Source organism: Staurois parvus, unplaced genomic scaffold (assembly GCF_062004578.1).
Source record: "Staurois parvus isolate SC_StPar_1 unplaced genomic scaffold, SC_StPar_1.0 ptg000311l, whole genome shotgun sequence".
Taxonomy (NCBI): domain Eukaryota; kingdom Metazoa; phylum Chordata; class Amphibia; order Anura; family Ranidae; genus Staurois; species Staurois parvus.
The window spans coordinates 1,075,491-1,095,498 of NW_028318107.1; the positions used below are offsets into that span (position 1 = coordinate 1,075,491).

Genomic DNA, 20,008 nt, shown 5'->3' on the forward strand with positions numbered 1-20,008 from the left:
CATCCTCTCTCCCCAGTTCTGACATCTTTAACTTTGACACCCGACTGTGACAGCTTGCGGCTTCACAGCCAGGTTCCCACTGCACATGTGCGAGTAGCGCTCCACTTTCTGAATTTTCCCATAGTCTTCTGGGACCTGTCATGTGTCCCAGAAGACTTTGGGGAGCGACAGGGGAGGACAACCTCCATTTCCAGTCACCTAGATGATCGCAGTGGAAGTGGGAGCGGGTACCTTTCAAAATTGGGTACCCACCCACCCCCACTCCCCAAAGGTGCCAATCCCTAACGGGGAGTGGGGGATGAAGCCTTAAAGCAGAACTTCCCCTTTTGGGTGGAGCTCCATTTTAATGTATGGCTACCACTATTATACATGACAGCTTCCCACTGTCAATGGCTGTGGTTGAAGGCACCCTGGAGTCCTTAACAACCAGTGATGTCACTAACCCCATTCCCTTACACGGCTGGGAATCTCATGCTTTGCCATGTTGCGATCATGTGACCTGGCATGGTTCTGTTACAGATTTTAAAAGTTAGTTTAAAAAAAGTGTAGAGTCCCCCTCAAAAAAATCCACACCAAACCTTTATCTTAGCATGTAGCCTAATGTTGGGTTGTCCCCAGAAAAGAGAGGAAATCTTCCAATGGGACATTAGTTCTGGTGACCCTGGGGACAACATGGGATTCTCTGATGATGGAGGGATTTCCTCTTACTTCCTTTTTGATGATAGGACAGGGAGTAAAGGAAAAACTCCCTAATGGGAATTAGATGGCATTGTCCCCTATCTGCTTTCAACTTTGTACAACTTGTACACTGACTGTGGTGCATTACAGATGCCATGAGTAAGTGCTGGGTGCTGGGACTGCCTGCCTGGACAATTTGCAGCTGGCCAAGGAAGGAGATTGGCTGAAGACTCCAGATTCAGAAGAAAGACAAGAGAAGATGGCAATGAGAAAGCAACAAGAAGAAGATTCGACTTCTCAGGCTTCTTTTCTCTTGAGGCCCAACAGCAGCACAATTCTACTTTAAAAAGATGTCATAAAAAACAGGCAACTAAACGTTGAAAATAAGATGTGTGAAGAGAGCTCACCGTGGTGTTGGAGGGGATGTGGTGAAATAGGCACAACATATCACATATGGTGGGGATGCCCAAAAATTCAGAAATTCTGGAAGACAATAACCCATTTGATAAGAAAGATAACAGAAATAGACATTGGCCTAGACCCAGAAGTGTGTATTTTGCATAACATGGACATATCAGTCAATAAATATAAAAAATCAGGGATATGGTACTATATAAATGCTGCAAAAGCTCTGATACCCAGGTTCTGGAGGCAAATAGAGGTGCCGAAGGAAGAAGATTGGATTGAAAGAGTTGAGCAGATTAAAAAGATGGAAAGGTTGTGTCATATCCAGGAAGATAGGATGGAGATTTATAATAGGAAATGGGAGAACTGGGAAAAAGCTAAGTTATATATGAAATATAGGAAAGAATAAAGAAAATAATAGAAAAACTGCACTTGCCGATATAAAATGACGCAGAGAAAAGGAAAAGTAGGAAGATGGGATTAGGGTGGGGGTGGAGGAGGGGGGGGGGAAATTTGGAATAAAGTAAATAAAGTAGAAAAGTTGGATACTATAATGTATATTTTTATATATGTTTATATATCATGATGATGAAATGTATTTAAAATGAAAATTAATAAATATTTAAATTATAAAAAAAAAAAAAAAAACAGGCAACTAACTTTTTCTGAAGGCGATCAACAGCAGTAGCCTTCATACCTCTTATATACAAGCTTTCTTTTCCTAAACATATTAATTATTGTCTCTTCCGTCTAATAGAAAGTAGACTTTCTTGAATCTTCAATCGTTGACAAAAGTGGAAAAGTGAAAAACTTTATATGGGCAACAGAATATTTTATATGCCAGTATGTATGAATAACATCACTATAAAAGATGATAACAAGGAACTTACCCTTAGAGTTTAAAGCTTTATCAGTTGTATCTCCAACAACAGGTAATAAGGAAATGAGATGTGGGTATTGCTCTGCAAGCCTGTTTGTTGTAAACTATTTTGCTTTCATTGGAAAATGTTCCTTTATTGTACAGTAAACTCTGTAGGACCTGGACTGTATACCAGCAGCTCGTAGTACAAGGAACTCACTTGTAGAGAGAGCAAATCATCAGATATGGAAATAGACGAGCTCAGACATTGCATTAATAATCTTAGCTTGGACAAATATAAAAAGGGCAATCAGGGTTACAACAAAATCCTCATCCAGCTCTTCGGCTTTTTAGGTCATGGAAAGTCTGCTTTCATCAACACTTGTATATACGCCCTGGAAGATGGAGACTATCAGAACTGGGCCAAGGCTAAAGAAGAATATGGAGGCAGTACAGTAGAACGAATCCCATATAAGCTCACAAGAAACATCACACTGGTAGATAATCGAGGACTGGCAAAAATGGAAGGCTACGAGAATGGAGAGATCTTTGCTCAGCTTGGTAAGTGCCAGAATGATGCAAAATACTGTATATTGCAACTGTGATGATTGGGTGACATTATGGAGGAACATTGAACACAAGAAGGTTGATTTAGAAAAGGCAAATAGGCTGTTCGCTTTCAAGGGAAAGTGCTTTAGAGAGTAGAGAATTTGCCTTTAGCGAGTCATCTCCTATCGGTCATTGGATTCATCACTAGGGATGACATACTACCAGAACCAGCAAGGAGAGCACTGGTACCTTAATAATCCCTATCCTTCCTTGCTCTGCCCACTTTATCACTGTCAGTCCTTCTCCTGAGAACAAAAAGGAGAGATATACATGGGTGGGAATGCAACAATTCAGAAATTGAGCCCTCAAACAATTTCACTAAAAGTTAAGATTAGTTAAGATGGATGTATATTATAGAGAATGATGAAAAGATATTGAGAAGAGCTGTGCATTGTTCTGCAGCCTCCAGAAATAGAGTCCTCAAACAATTCTGTAGGCTCCAGAAATAGAGTGCTCAAACAATTCTGCAGGCCAACGTTAGGTCACGCAGCCTGAAAAAAAACTGATATCAACAAAATGAAAGGAGATTGGGGTGCAGCTGCTTTGAGTACGTCCTCAGCCAAAGGTGCACTGCCTAAGTACACAGTGATCCAGAATGTCCCTTAACCCTAGGTTCTTACCTTTACCTTTTGTGCGGCCCATGTCTGTGGTTCACACAACCAAAGGAAAAGGTCCAGTGCGCTTTCCAGTGCAGGCGGTGTGCCTTTAAGATTAATGGCAACCACCCGCAGGCCCCATTTTTTGTGTGCTTGCAGCTGACGGGCGAAGTGCGGGTCCTGCAGCGGCTTCCACCGGTACTAGTGTGAACGGAGCCTTAAACCATGCTGGTTCTGAAATGCAAGCTTTTGCAAGTGTGGGTTTTTGCAAATTTCAAGCAGCATTCAACAAACCCCCTCAATTCAAACTCATTTGCCCATCTATAATATCCTTCCGGTAAATGTTGTGTATAAACTCAATCTATCTATCTATCTATCTATCTATCTATCTATCTATTATCTATCTATCTATCTATCTATCTATCTATCTATCTATCTATCTATTATCTATCTATCTATCTATTATCTATCTATTATCTATCTATTATCAATCTATCTATCTATCTATCTATCTATCTATCTATCTATCTATCTATCTATCTGTCTATCTATTATCTATCTATCTATTATCTATCTATTATCTATCTATCTATTATCTATCTATCTATCTATCTATCTATCTATCTATCTATTATCTATCTATCTATCTATCTATCTATTATCTATCTATTATCTATCTATTATCTATCTATCTATCTATCTATCTATCTATCTATCTATCTATCTATTATCTATCTATCTATCTATCTATCTATCTATCTATCTATTATCTATCTATTATCTATCTATCTATTATCTATTATCTATCTATCTATCTATCTATCTATCTATCTATCTATCTATCTATTATCTATCTATCTATCTATCTATCTATCTATCTATCTATCTATTATCTATCTATTATCTATCTATCTATCTATCTATCTATCTATCTATCTATCTATCTATCTATCTATCTATTATCTATCTATCTATCTATCTATCTATCTATCTATCTATCTATCTATTATCTATCTATCTATCTATCTATCTATCTATCTATCTATCTATTATCTATCTATCTATCTATCTATCTATCTATCTATCTATCTATCTATTATCTATCTATCTATCTATCTATCTATCTATCTATCTATTATCTATCTATCTATTATCTATCTATCTATCTATCTATCTATCTATCTATCTATCTATCTATCTATCTATCTATCTATCTATCTATCTATCATCTATCACACCTTTTCAGGTAATCTGCTTCCCCTGGGTAAAGTTGAATGGGCCAAAGGATTTGAGCTTGTCGATCGGATAACTAGAGCGGAGAAATCGATGACAACCTCTGATTTCCTATTTCCGGTGTTTGTACACAGGTAAGAGAATCATATTACTGCTGGTTAAAACCATTTTTGTAATGATTATACTTTTTTTGTAATGAATATATTTTTTTTCCTTCCTCTGAATCACCTGTGAGTATGGCATATGGGATACAAAAATAAAAAAAAAAAGAAAAACTGTTTTCCCCTTTTATGGTTGAACTAGATGGACTTGTCTCTTCTTTCAGCCAGACTAACTATGCAACTATGATGTCAAACCTAAACACATTCAATGTGTATGCCGTCAGGCAGGCCCATGCACTACAGAGTTAAAGGCAAAAGAATAATGTATGGCCGGCTTAGGTCTCTAGTCATAATTAGGGTCTGTCAGGATGGAATCCCAATCATGTGACCACTTTGGCAGCCAATCACTGTGATCACATAATTGGGAATTACTCCCTACCCCCTGGACACAATAACTGGATGGGAAGGAGTTAAACTAATTTTAAAAAATACTAATACCAGAACTAATTTTTTACCTTGTCTGTTCCCTTCTCAGCGTGAAAAATTCGATCTCACCAGAAGAACAGGAAAATATGAAGAAAGTGCTGCTGAAAGCCAAAGACCTAACAGGTACAAGGTCCGATAGAGTTTAAAAAAGGATCTATTGCTTTGCCTCAAGTATTTCCAATAAAGTTGCAAAATCCAAATGAAAGAATTTATACAAACTTCTAGAAGAGACCAGCATGGGCAGCACAGTGGCTGAATGGTTAGCACTTGTGCCTGGCAGTACTAGGGACATCAGTTCAAATCCTAGCCACAGCACCACCTGCCTGGAGTTTGCATGTTCTCCCTGTGCCTGTGTGAGTTTCCTCCGGGTAATCTGGTTTCCTCCCACACTCCAAAGACATGCTGGTAGGATAATTGGCTCCTGATTAAATTGGCCCTAGTATGTGTATGTATGAATGTGAGTTAGGGACCTTAGATTGTACTCCCCTTGAGGGTTAGGGACTGATGTGAATGTACAATATATATGTATAGCGCTGCGTACATTGATGGCATTATAAAAGGACCTGAAATAAATCAATAAAATAAATGTGATGTAAAGGAGCTACCAGAGTGCCCTGCAGTCAAGTAAGAGTGCCCTGTGTTCCCACATACATGGCAGTTATTTGGGGCTCCATTGCCCTCACTTCCTGTCTTTGCTGACAATGGTGTCACCGGACAGGAAGTGAGAGCGAATCTACAGAAAGGACACCGGCAGAAATAAAACACTTTAAATATAACGTTTTCTAAATGTCAGCGCACTGCAGCTGATTTAGTAAAGCAAACCAAAAGAGTGGGGATAAGTCATTGAGCTCTGTAAACAACAGGATTTATTTTCAGCATAGCAGATAGGTATATACAAGAATACATGATGTGAAATTCAGCCACAAGCTGTACCTACTGGATAGAAATGAGAATGCACAACATTAACATGCAACAACTTTATTGAAAGAAAAAAAATATTTTGTAAATTATGGGTTTTTTTTAAATCCTGATCTTAAAGGCGATGTAGGACCAAAGCTCATTTGGCCACATTTCTCCTGTGGGTCAAGAGAGTGCACTTTGTCCTGCACTCCTATGACCCGTTTTCAGTCAACAGATGGTTAAAGTTCACTGCTGACTGATGTCACTCAGCCCATCAAGGCTCTGGAGAGATCCCTACTTTAATGTCGGTATCCACCCAGGTGCCTGGACTAGCAGTTGGCTCAGCCCCTCAGGGCACCACTGAGAGTCTTATCAGCTGCTTCCATCCTCTCCACAGCCAGGCGCTCCAGTGAGTGCTGGAGGGGCAGAGCATAGAGTCTTATCCGGCTGCTTCCGCCCCCTCCACAGCCAGGCGCTCCAGTGAGTGCTGGAGGGGCAGAGCATAGAGTCTTATCCGGCTGCTTCCGCCACCTCCACAGCCAGGCACTCCAGTGAGTGCTGGAGGGGCAGAGCATAGAGTCTTATCCGGCTGCTACGGCCCCCTCCACAGCCAGGCGCTCCAGCGTGTGCTGCAGGGGCAGATCATAGAGTCTTATCCGGCTGCTTCCGCCCCCTCCACAGCCAGGCGCTCCAGCGAGTGCTGGAGGGGCAGAGCATAGAGTCTTATCCGGCTGCTTCCGCCCCCTCCACAGGCAGGCGCTCCAGTGAGTGCTGGAGGGGCAGAGCATAGAGTCTTATCCGGCTGCTTCCGCCCCCTCCACAGCCAGGCGCTCCAGTGAGTGCTGGAGGGGCAGAGCATAGAGTCTTATCCGGCTGCTTCCACCCCCTCCACAGCCAGGCGCTCTAGTGAGTGCTGGAGGGGCAGAACATAGAGTCTTATCCTGCTGCTTCCACCCCCTCCACAGCCAGGTTCTCCAGTGAGCACTGGAGGGGCAGAGCATAGCGCCAACAACTGACAGATGGAGGGGAAAACTGAGCGATCAGAGTTTTTGGATCGCTCATTTTTTGGTGTAAATGCGGCAGGGGGCAGCTGCAGCTGGAATCAGTGGTGTAGCCTTCTAGGTGATTATTTATTATTTTTGATTTCCACACTTCTATTTTACCAAAGAGAGAAAAAATATGGCACTGCTATTAAATAAAATAAATACAGCTGAGCTCAAAAGTTTGCATTCCCTGGCAGAAATGGTGAAATGATCATATGGATAACATAAATAATCCTCCTCTGGAATTTTTGGCTTTGGTACAGACACACGGGTGATACACGCAGGTATCCTAAGGAGAAATACAGGCTGCTCTGGAAAAAGACGGTGTGGTTGTTTCAAGGAACACAATACGATGATACTTTAACAAAAATGAGCTGCGTGGTCGAGTGGCCAGAAATAAGCCTTTATGCCACAAAAAAGCTCAGAGAGGAGTGTCAAGATGTTGTCGGGCATATTGTAACTGGGCTTTTTTGTGGCATTAGCTCAGCAAAGGCTTCCTTCTGGCCACTTGACCATGCAGCTCAATTTTGTTCAAGTATCATCGTATTGTGTTCCTTGAAACAACCACACCGTCTTTTTCCAGAGCAGCCTGTATTTATCATGAGGTTACCTGGGGTTTTTTTCTTTTGTATCCTGAAAACTTCCTCTGGCAGTTGTGGCTGCAATCTTTCTTGGTCTACCTGACCTTGGATTTGTATCAGGAGATCCCTGAATTTTCCACTTCCTAATAAGTGATTGAACAGTACTGACTGGTCTATTCAAGGCTTTGAATATCTTTTTACATCCTTTTCCATCTTTGTAAAGTTCCATTACCTTGCTATGCAGGTCTTTTGGCAGTTCTTTTCTGACCCCCCCCTTCCCCAAGGCTCAGTATCTAGCCTGCTCAGTGCATCCATGTGAGAGCTAACAAACTCCCTGACTATTTACCTGTATATATCAATTTTCTCCATGGGGGAATTATTAACATTGTTTCGTTTTTCTTTGTATTCCATTATTTCTATTACAGATTAAGTTACAAGTAATACATGCAGCTGTTGTCTGCTATCTTTTAGCCCATTCGGCAAAGACAAATTTACTATAAAGTATTGAATTTTTCTCCTGCTTCTATTTATGACAGCTGCCTTCTTCCACTGTCTTTAGCAACCAGGAAAGGTGGGGACAAGCATTCTCCATCCCTCCTAAACCATATCAGATCACATGCCCTCAACATGGGGGTACCTTTGGGAAGTACCTTTCCTTCATATTGATGGGGGCAAGGGCCTCTTTCCCATATCCATGGCTCAGTGGTTGTAGGGATCTGTGGGCAGAATCTGGAATCCCCCTTTAACAATAAGGGGGCTGTTAGGAATGGACTGGCCAGCAATGGTGGGACTCACCTGCCTTTTGATCTGCAGTACCAGGGCTGGCCAGCGGGTGCTCCCAGCAATCAGAGACTCAACCTTTCAGCCAGCTAACACCTGGAACTGATGATACTGGTGTATTTAAGGGATGGCCAGACTTGCAGACTCTGCCTTGGTGTTGTGTTTGTCCTGGGCCCTGTATCTGTCCTGCATCCTGTTTCTGTTCCTTTGCTGACTTCTCCTGCTCTGATCCTGGCTTGTGACCCTGACCATCCCTCTGTCTGACCCTCTGTACTACGCTGCTTGCTACCTGTTCTGATCCCTGGCTTGTGACCCGGACCATCCCTCTGCCTGACCCTCTGTACTATGCTGCTTGCTACCTGCTGAACCTGGCCTGTGACCCCGACCATTCTCCGCTTGCTCCCCCTGTACCTACCTGCCCAATTGATATTGACCCGGCCTGCCTGACGACGCTTGCTTGTATGTACTGTTATCTGTGGGTGGTTGGTTGGGTTTGTTTGCACTGTATTATGTTTTAGTATTGCACTGCGTTTATGTTTGTACTGTTAGTGTTAATAAATTACATTGTTTATAACATATCTGAGGTCTGCGTTTCCCTGCTTCAGTCACACACCTCTGGTCATACCTGAGAGCCCTGACATTACACCAAGGCCAATCCTGACCAGAAGTGGCTGCACAGGGAAGCCATCTTGGCTTGTTGATGGGAAGGATGGATCTTGAGGAGGTTGAGTATTTATATCTGCTAGTGTTTGATGACAGGGAGTATGCTTATCAGACTCTGAAGGAGTATCCCCGGGATGAACTGCTAGAATGTATACGGCTCGCTCATGTTCTAGTAGATCAGGGCACAGATTTCTCTATGGTGCAGCCATTGATTGAGGTTTGTGCAGAGTTGGTTTCATCTGGTTCCCCCGAATGCAGGGATGAATTTTTGCCACCATTTAGTGCAGACCAGGTAGAGTCCCTGGTGTGGTTATTAGAGGATGATGTGGATTACTTTCTGGAGCGTTATTCCACATGTTCACCACAGACACTGAGAGATTGTATAAACGCAGTGCAGTCATTGACCAGACAGGCTTTGTGTAAGCTCAGCTTTGTTCAACCCATACTGCAGACATGGTCAGATTTGTTGCACCCAGCCTCAGTCAGCTTACAAAAACCCAGTCCTGCTTCTAACTCTACTCCTGTATTCCCACCAGCTCCTCCAGTTACAGCCCAGTATACTTGGCTATCTACCGCATGTCAGTACCCTGTTCCCTGCACCTATCCTGCCTTTAACCCTGTAAAAAAGCCCTCTGTAGCAACTGCTCCCTCTCCTGTTCCATCCTCCAGCTCTTCTCTGTCTCCAGCTGCTCCATTCGTTTGCAGACCTGCGTTTACTTGCAGTGCTCCAGTAGTTAAAACCAGAAAAAAGCGAAAATTCTTTCCAACCAATACCATCCTGCCAGTATCCAAACCGGTGAGCCTGCCTTCCGTGGTTCAGACTGATGCCTGTACGCAGCCTGAAGCCTCTACTCGGCCTGAAGCCTCTACTCGGCCTGAAGCCTGTACTCGGCCTGATGCCTCTACTCGGCCTGAAGCCTCTACTCGGCCTGAAGCCTCTACGCGGCCTGAAGCCTCTCCTCAGCCTGAAGCCTCTACTCGGCCTGAAGCCTCTCCTCGGCCTGAAGCCTCTACTCGGCCTGAAGCCTCTCCTCGGCCTGAAGCCTCTCCTCGGCCTGAAGCCTCTACGCGGCCTGAAGCCTCTCCTCAGCCTGAAGCCTCTACTCGGCCTGAAGCCTCTACTCGGCCTGATGCCTCTCTTCAGCCTGATGCCTCTACTCGGCCTGATGCCTCTACTCGGCCTGATGCCTGTACTCGGCCTGATGCCTGTACTCGGCCTGATGCCTCTACTCGGCCTAATGCCTCTACCCAGCATGATGAACTGATCCAGCCTGACGATCCTATTAGGCCAGTTGACTCGATGCCCGCCGTTGATCCAGATGATCCGGTACCTGATCCGGTGCCCGCTGTCGTGCCAATTGACTCAGAGCCCGCTGTCGTACCTGGTGACTCGGTGCCCACTGCCTTGCCAGATGACGCGGTGCCCGCTGGCAAGCCAAATGACCTGATGCCTGGTGACCTAGTGTCCGCTGTCATACCTGATGACCCGATGCCCGCTGTCGAGCCAGACAATCCGGTACCTGATGACCCGGTGCCCACTGTCGTGCCTGTTGACTCGGAGACCACTGCCTTGCCAGATGACGCGGTGCCCGCTGTCGCGCCAAATGACCTGATGCCTGGTGACCCGATGCCCGCTGTCCAGTCAGACGATCCAATGTCTGACCCAGTGCCCGCGGTCATACCAGTTGACTCGGAGCCCACTGCCTTGCCAGATGACGCGGTGCCCGCGGTCGAGCCAAATGACCTGATGCCTGGTGACCCGATGCCCGCTGTCCGGTCAGACGATCCAATGTCTGACCCAGTGCCCGCGGTCATACCAGTTGACTCGGAGCCCACTGTCGTGCCTGGTGTCTCGGTGCCCGCCGCTCCGCCTGGGGGCCCGAGACCTGTTGCTCCGCTTGGGGGTCCAGCGCCCGCCGCTCCGCCTGGGGATCCGGCGCCCGCCGCCCCGCCTGGGGGCCTGAGACCTGTCGCTCCACCTGAGGGCCCGAGACCTGTCACTCCGCCTGGGGGCCCGATGCCCGTCGCCCCGCCTGGGGGCCCGATGCCCGTCGCCCCGCCTGGGGGCCCGGTGCCCGCCGCCCCGCCCGGGGGCCCGGTGCCCGCCGCCCCGCCCGGGGGCCCGGTGCCCGCCGCTCCGCCCGGGGGCCCGGTGCCCGCCGCCCCGCCCAGGGGCCCGGTGCCTGCCGCTCCGCCTGGGGGTCCGGCGCCTGCCGCTCCGCCTGAGGGCCCGAGACCTGTCGCTCCACCTGGGGGTCCGGCGCCCGCCGCTCCGCCTGAGGGCCCGAGACCTGTCGCTCCTCCTGGGGGTCCGGCGCCCGCCGCTCCGCCTGAGGGCCCGAGACCTGTTGCTCCGCCTGGGGGTCCGGCGCCCGCCGCTCCGCCTGAGGGCCCGAGACCTGTCGCTCCACCTGGGGGTCCGGCGCCCGCCGCTCCGCCTGAGGGCCCGAGACCTGTCGCTCCACCTGGGGGTCCGGCGCCCGCCGCTCCTCCTGAGGGCCCGAGACCTGTCGCTCCTCCTGGGGGTCCGGCGCCCGCCGCTCCGCCTGAGGGCCCGAGACCTGCCGCTCCGCCTGGGGGTCCGGCGCCCGCCGCTCCGCCTGAGGGCCCGAGACCTGTCGCTCCGCCTGGGGGTCCGGCGCCCGCCGCTCCGCCTGAGGGCCCGAGACCTGTCGCTCCGCCTGGGGGTCCGGCGCCCGCCGCTCCGCCTGAGGGCCCGAGACCTGTCGCTCCACCTGGGGGTCCGGCGCCCGCCGCTCCGCCTGAGGGCCCGAGACCTGTCGCTCCGCCTGGGGGTCCGGCGCCCGGCGCTCCGCCTGAGGGCCCGAGACCTGTCGCTCCGCCTGGGGGTCCGGCGCCCGGCGCTCCGCCTGAGGGCCCGAGACCTGTCGCTCCACCTGGGGGTCCGGCGCCCTCCGCTCCGCCTGAGGGCCCGAGACCTGTCGCTCCACCTGGGGGTCCGGCGCCCGCCGCTCCGCCTGAGGGCCCGAGACCTGTCGCTCCGCCTGGGGGTCCGGCGCCCGCCGCTCCGCCTGGGGGTCCGGCGCCCGCCGCTCCGCCTGGGGGTCCGGCGCCCGCCGCTCCGCCTGGGGGCACGATGCCCGTCGCCCCGCCTGGGGGCGCAATGCCCGTCGCCCCGCCTGGGGGCCCGATGCCCGTCGCCCCGCCTGGGGGCCCGATGCCCGTCGCCCCGCCTGGGGGCCCGATGCCCGTCGCCCCGCCTGGGGGCCCGGTGCCCGCCGCCCCGCCCGGGGGCCCGGTGCCTGCCCCCCCGCCCTGTGCCTCTGCCCGGAGTCCTGCCCGATGTGCCTCTGCCCGGAGTCCTGCCCGATGTGCCTCTGCCCGATGTGCCTCTGCCCGGAGTCCTGCCCGATGTGCCTCTGCCCGATGTGCCTCTGCCCGGAGTCCTGCCCGATGTGCCTCTGCTCGGTGTGCCTCTGCTCGATGTGCCTCTGCCCGGAGTCCAGCCCGGTGTGCCGCTGCCCGGAGTCCTGCCCGGTGTGCCAGTCTTTGATATCCCGCCAGTTGCCAGACCCAGGCGGTGGAACATTTTGCCCAGCTAGGACTGTTTGGAGCGTCCTGAGGCCGCTCCTTGAGGGGGGGGTACTGTTAGGAATGGACTGGCCAGCAATGGTGGGACTCACCTGCCTTTTGATCTGCAGTACCAGGGCTGGCCATCGGGTGCTCCCAGCAATCAGAGACTCAACCTTTCAGCCAGCTAACACCTGGAACTGATGATACTGGTGTATTTAAGGGATGGCCAGACTTGCAGACTCTGCCTTGGTGTTGTGTTTGTCCTGGGCCCTGTATCTGTCCTGCATCCTGTTTCTGTTCCTTTGCTGACTTCTCCTGCTCTGATCCTGGCTTGTGACCCTGACCATCCCTCTGTCTGACCCTCTGTACTATGCTGCTTGCTACCTGTTGAACCTGGCCTGTGACCCCGACCATTCTCCGCTTGCTCCCCCTGTACCTACCTGCCCAATTGATATTGACCCGGCCTGCCTGACGACGCTTGCTTGTATGTACTGTTATCTGTGGGTGGTTTGGTTTGGTTTGTTTGCACCGTATTATGTTTTAGTATTGCACTGCGTTTATGTTTGTACTGTTAGTGTTAATAAATTATATTGTTTATAACATATCTGAGGTCTGCGTTTCCCTGCTTCAGTCACACACCTCTGGTCATACCTGGGAGCCCTGACAGGGGCAGTTAGATTCAAGCCAGTAAGGGGTACATAATACTCATTTTAAAAAAAAAGCTAATAAAAGCATACGCACTTTTTGAGCTTTATTCACATCTTCCATTGATCTGGTGTCATGTCAGTCATGAAGCTCAAACACCTTGTAAACTTAGTTAACATGGGAAAAATCCCATCTCTATATTTGTTTCTCAGGTGTGTACCCCATTGTTGTCCTCACCCACAAGACCAGCGGGAAACTCACAGAGACAAAGAACATGTTCCAGAACATGGGCATGGAAAGAATCTTCTCGTTTGAAAACTACACGAGAGAAGATCACATGAAGACCAGGGGGAGACAGGAGGAGGTGCTGAAGTTTCTACATGAAGTCATCAAAGATGTTCAGTTTAGAGTAGAACACCAACCACAGGATCCAGCGAAAGAGATCATGGAGAGAAAGAGTTTTGTAATGAGGTACATACATGAGTGTGCAAAGAATACCCAACAGGAGAAGATGGAGAGGCAGAGAGCCTTGGACCAAGTGCAAATACAGAAGCGTAGGAAGGAGCAGGAAGAGCAGATCAGCAGACAGAGAGAGAGTGAGAGGCAGGACCAGGCCATGGAGCTGAAATGTAGACAGGAGGCGCTGGAGAGGCAGAGACAAACAGAGCTAGCCAGACAGCAGGAGGAACTCCAAGCTGAACTAGAGAGGCTCAGGAAGAGAAAAAAAAAAAAGTGCTGGATTTTTCGGTAATTTTTAGAATTCTTTGTTTTGGAACCTTTACGCCGCTCAAATGACAAAAAATGGCAAAATGCTTCAATTACTACAGGAAATTGCTTCTACAATTTAGAAATTTGAACATCCTATTCCTTAAATTGTCTTTCTAAAAAAATATTTAAAACTATGTGTCAAAAATATAGAAAAAATACATTTAAAATCTATGTATGCACTTCGGCCTGGCAGCACTAGGACCGTTGGTTTGAATTCCGACCACTACCTGCCTGGAGTTTGCATGTTCTCCCTGTGCCTGCATGGGTTTCCTCCGGGTACTCCAGTTTCCTCCTACACTCCAAAGACATGCTGGTAGGTTAAATGGCTCCTGTTTAAATAGGTCCTAGTATGTGTATGAATGTAAATTAGGGACCTTAGATTGTACGCCCCTTGAGGGTTAGGGACTGATGTGAATGTACAATATATATATATGCATAAACTGACGGTGCTATATAAGTACCTGTAATAAATAAAAAATAAATGTATATGAGAGAGAATTATGTAATAATTACACACAATTTTTATGACATGCATTACTGTATTTTAGGTGTATTGTAGGATTCATATAATTGAATGTTTGTGAGTAATATTGTTTTGGTGGCATCATGTCTAATTTTTCGCCAATTGATCACCATCCTCCAATATTCATGCACCAAAAAATCTTAATTAAAATAAATTAGAGCACATTTAATAATTAGAACTTGTATCTTTCATGTTTGATATGAAGATGTTAATAAATTATACATTTCCTATTTCTCTTTTGGTCATTTCAAGTTAGTAATATAAAACAAGTGAACCATCTGAAAGTTAAAACGTTAATTTAAATCCCATCTCTGGGAAAAATGTGACCACCTATCCCTCCCTACCGTCTTGTTTTCACCCATTCAGGATATTTTTGTTTTTATCAAAGATATTTGATAAAGAAGCGATTTGAGATTTGAAAGGCATTATCCTATGAAGCTATATGAGGGTATAATCCTGGCTTCCTGCCAGCTTGGGTATACAGGGTGGGCAGAGGTGCAACAAGTGGAACGACAAGTGATGGGACTTAAAGGAATGGACACTAAAATGGATGGCATTTGCTCAGGGTGCAGTTCATAAGTCCATATGTGTGGAGTGGGGTACCCTCATCCACTGTGGCAGACGTTCCTCAGAGTAGGCAGGCTCTGTGTGGAAAGACAAATAGGAGAACAAGGGAGGCGCCACTGAGTGTAGGAATAAACCATACACTAATACTACCCTCAGTGGTGCTTGTTCTCCTATTTGTCCTTCCAGCTTGGGTCCCCTCCGTTATGACCATTTGGTCCCCACCACGATAACGATTGCTGTGCCAACCATGTAGACCACTTCCAATCTGCAATTGGCTATTGATGTCAATTTCAGTGTCTCTGTGTGGGTCCCCGCGTGGCTAAGCCATCTCCATGCTAGTGCTCCAGTGGCGGACGAGTATAGGACCCATGTGTGCACATCCTTCTCTCCCAGAACATCTGTTTCTATCTCCCTGGGCACTATATTACCACATAGAAGGTATGCGTATTGATTAATCTTTGGTCTCCACTTCACATCCAGACCTGCTACTTACAAGCCTTGCTGACAATGCCATGCAAATCCAGGAACCCCTTTCTCATTCATAGCGCCTGTGATTCACATCTTTACTTGTGGTTTACCCCATCTGATTGCACTTGGATGTTGCTGTTGGGTTTTATTGACTTTGCTTTTAATAAATCATTTTTATTTGCACACCATTTTGATTTGAACTGGACATTGAATATCCCTAGATATATTAATATGCATACATCCTTGAATGATTTACCCACTAGAGATGCCACATCACCGCTTTAAAACCAAACCCATTAGTTACACAGGTTCTGTGGCTGATTAAGCTGCTAATTAAACTCACTTAGTGCCTCATGTGCAATAAATTAGCCTCGGAAGCTGTGTAATTAATATGTGTTCGGTTTTAAAGGAATGAGGTGGCAACTCTATTACCCACAGAACTTAAGTGCACTGTCTTACGTTCTCCATATCGGTAGTGAATAATTCAAAGAAACATAAAGAAACACTAGTAAAGTGACGAGTACCAGCAGAATATGAACATGGTGATAGTAATGTGTCAAATAGGAGGTGATGGGCACAATATAATGATTAGCTGGCAACTAACAAAGAGACAGGTATAGGCACACAACCACCGATAAATCCAGTCTCTAGTTATCTCTAGTGTCCACACAGAAGGGAGTGATATGACATTGGAGGGTGTTCATGTTAGAGCAGGGCTTCTGGGGCCAGAAAACCAGAGGTTCCGTTTAGCGTGGAAATTCTAAATTTAGACCTGGCCTTTGGCAAACATATTCAAAGTAGCAATGGTCAATTATAATACTGATAACTTTGGAGAGTGAGGGAGGGCATGGGTATTGTCAGGGCAGGGGCCGAGGAACGGACAGGCAGGCCTAACAATGTAACGTACTGGCTGACGACAACCACCACCCACAGACCGAAGTCCCTCAGGGCGCGGAGTCTAAGTCTCAGGCTGCCCTTCACCAGAGCCCCTGATGGTGGGGATGGACTTGACGCAGCCAGGAACCAGGTCGCGGCCCCCGAGACACCTCAGCTGCGGTAATGGCCGCCGCCAATGGCGTGTAGCTGGTGGAAGAGACAAAAGAGTAGTCAGACAAGCCGGGTCAACAACAACAGGACAAAACAGTACAAGACAGCAGACGAGAATCACAGGTCACGAGCCGGGTTCAGCAACAGAGGGTCAGATCAAAGGGGAATACAAAGAATAGTCGAGTCACAAGCCGAATCAGATACCAGGAGAGTCACAAGAGTCAGAACAGAGTAATAGCAACACAAAGACACAAGACACAAGTGCAAAGAGCATGTGCGGGCCACAGGCTTATATGTCATCAGCCACACCCCTCTGGGGGATGGACCACAGAGACCTGAAGGCATAAAAGGATTCCCACCATGCACAGCAGAATCCAAGATGGACGCCAGCACATGGAGTAACATAACCTCAGGGAAAAGGTAGGACCTTGACAGGTATTTACACCTTCTGGCAGCGGCTAAACAAGTTTCTATAAAGATACAGTATGTGCTATGGCCATTTGAAGCTTTGTAGGCCATAAAGTGGTTTCCATACCCGGTAGGATTGTCTGAGGAGTGGGAGTGAATGGAATATGAGTTATGGAAGTAATAGAACAAATGACCAAACTTTGATGAGACATTCCAACCAGCTAAGGAATAATGTTCCAATTTGTCCACAGTTCCTCCAGCAGACAGGGAAGAAGATTGGTATATACGTGCTAGATTGGATGGGGTGGAGTATCAGTTATTGAAAATCTTTGGTACAGATGACAAATGTGGTGTGCTGTGGGATGCTTTTAAGCTAGCATTAAGAGCTTGATTCCATTGTGAGGAGGTAAAAGAGTCACAGAGTCACTCGTTCCCAGTAATGCATCAATGGCATTTTGCAGTGAGGTGCAGGCTCAATTAGATGCTTGTAAATTAAAGAAATTTCTTTACAATGAGGATTGGAGTGATCGTAGCATTTCACTAAGTCCTAGAGTAGAGGGTGATCGGATCAGCAGATGTGAGAGAGAGAGAGAGAGAGAGAGAGGGAGTGGAAACGTGGATACATATAAAACGTTTTATATTCCAGTCTGACCTCCGTACAGAGACATTGAAAGGAGCTTAAGTGGGTATCCGTGAATATCAGTGAAATGTAATACCCGCTGAGGTCCAGAATAAAGGAGATATTCAGGATTACGGGCTCCATGGATGAGAGAGGCAAGACTTTCAGCAGTGTTTGTGGAATTCTTTTTGCGTTTTGAAATATGGTTTTCCACATTTGCACCACGGAGTAAAAGGTTTTCAAGAAAAGTGGGAGGTTTGCAGCTGAAGAAGTTAGGCGCTTAGAAGGAACTTTGGGTTTGTTGCAATGAAAGTTTGTTCAATTTGGAGCCAAGAAGTCTGGTCTGTAGTTTTCCACCTGAGCTTAGTTTGGTCAAGAATGGTCACTCTATAGTAAGCTGAGATATCAGGAGCACTTAATCCTGAGAATGATACTAGAGTCCATATGATGGAGCACTTGATTCTAGGGCATTTCCCATTCCATATGAATAAGGTTAAGATGAATTGAAATTTAGTAAGATGTGTAGAATTGGAACAGGAATGGTTCAAAATATATATAAAACGTGAGGCAGTAGGTACATTTTTGTTAGGGCTATTCCCCCCTCCAAAGATGCTTGTGTAGCCCACAGACCTTGGGAAATGCATTGAAGTTTCAAGATTAAGTTGGAAAAGTTAATAAGAAGGGACTGGGATGAAGGCAAGACTAATTGGATACCTAGGTATTACAGAGTAGAGTTAGAGGCCCATGTGAAAGAAGTAGTGGAGGCAATGCTACTCTTGGCAGTAGGGTCTAGGCAGATGTCCAACATGCAGGATTTATTATCATTCATTTTTTAAAGAGAAACATTGCTAAAGAGATCAGGCATACGTCGAAGCTTAGAAAGGGATTGGATAGGATCTGTCAGTGAGATGATTATATCATCAGCATAGAGACCAATTTTGTGGGTAGTGTTGCCCACCATCATGCCAGCAATAAGAAGGTTGGAATGTATGGCCTGTGCTAGCAGCTCCATTACTGATTCAAAAATCCATAGAGATAGGGGATAGCCTTGACAGGTTCCACTCATAATATTGAAAGCATCCAAAAGGATTTCCAGAGGTCCATACCCTGACACTAGGGGCAGAGCAGAAGCTCAATATAGACTGTAATATGGTGCTTGAAAAGTAAAACTTGAGGAGGACAGCTTCCAGGTATTTCCAGTGTACCCAGTTGAATGCCTTCGCCGCATCCAAAGATAGGAGCAGTGATGGCCTGGGAAGATGTTCAACCCACTGCAGTAAGTGCTCACATTTATGTGTAGTGAGATTTCCCTGCAGTAGTTTGTGTCTCTGCCCCTCCCACAATGGTGACATTTCCTGCAGTAGTTTGTGTCTCTGCCCCTCCCACATAATGAGATTTCCACATTGTAATTTCTGTGTCTGCCCCTGCAGTAGTTTGTGTCTCTGCCCCTCCCACAATGGTGACATTTCCTGCAGTAGTTTGTGTCTCTGCCCCTCCCACAATAGTGAGATTTCCACATGGTAATTTGTGTTTCTGTCCCTGCCGTAGTTTGTGTCTATGCCCCTCTCACAATTAGGAGATTTCCTCGCAGTAGATTGTGTCTCTGCCCCTCCCACAATGGGGAGATTTCCCTGAAGTAGTTTGTTGTCACGGATCCACGGTCGCCTCCACCAACAGGAGACAATCGCACGACCGCGACTAACAGTAATACGTCACGCCCACGGCATCAGACCCCAGACCTTCTCACCAAACTCGTGACCGAAGGACCAGCTGATCTAAAACCACGATGTGACGCGCATAACAAGGCCCCACCCAGCTGCACCCTGAACAGCGATTGTCCAGCTAATGGGCTACAATCGGTGCCTGCAGCCTGAATGTGCTTGTTACTGGGTCGGGTTAATTACGCAACTAACCATCTGCCTGCCACCACCGTCTCTTGTAATACCGAGAAGACGGAAACTCTTATCAAAATACACTATAGTGGTTGAAATATGGATGTATATAGCACGGCCCGCGGACCTGCTATACAGAGATATAACAAACAGTAGCGTCTCTTCAAAAGGCAGGAATTCGTGAATTGCAGGTAAGCGCTTAAAAACAGTTTAACACTTTCAGAAAGAAAGACTTATTACTAAAAGAGTCAAACAGGTGCAACAAAATATTTACAAAGAGATGTCACAAAAATATATATATATGTATACAAAGACACAGCAAACAGAGAATAGCAAGGAAATTACAGGGTTAAGTTACTTGCCTTGCCTTGGTTTTTCAGACTCAAGCGGCAGAGCAGGGTGATTCGTGGTCTCCTTTTGTTACGATGTTCAGCTGCAGAGACCCTGTTAAAACTCTGACTCTCTGTAGGCTTGTCTGCCTGTCTCTCTTAAAAGTCCCTCTCAAAGGGGAGGGGGGGCTCTCACTACACGTTTTGGGAGTGGTCATTGGGAAACTCAGTTAAAACTAAGGCTTCATAATCCATGACATGAAACATACAGTTG

At 47.1% G+C, this 20,008-nt stretch overlaps 1 protein-coding gene across 1 annotated transcript; it reads left to right on the forward strand.

The window, feature by feature from the left end:
- Nucleotides 1-2,187: 2,187 nt before the first annotated feature.
- On the forward strand, nucleotides 2,188-14,636 carry LOC149457615 (uncharacterized). Its single transcript, XM_089683479.1, has 4 exons — nucleotides 2,188-2,503; nucleotides 4,394-4,514; nucleotides 5,017-5,090; nucleotides 13,326-14,636. The coding sequence occupies exons 1-4, from the start codon at nucleotides 2,188-2,190 to the stop codon at nucleotides 13,862-13,864; spliced, it is 1,050 nt and encodes a 349-aa protein (XP_089539605.1). The 3' UTR covers nucleotides 13,865-14,636.
- Nucleotides 14,637-20,008: the final 5,372 nt, after the last annotated feature.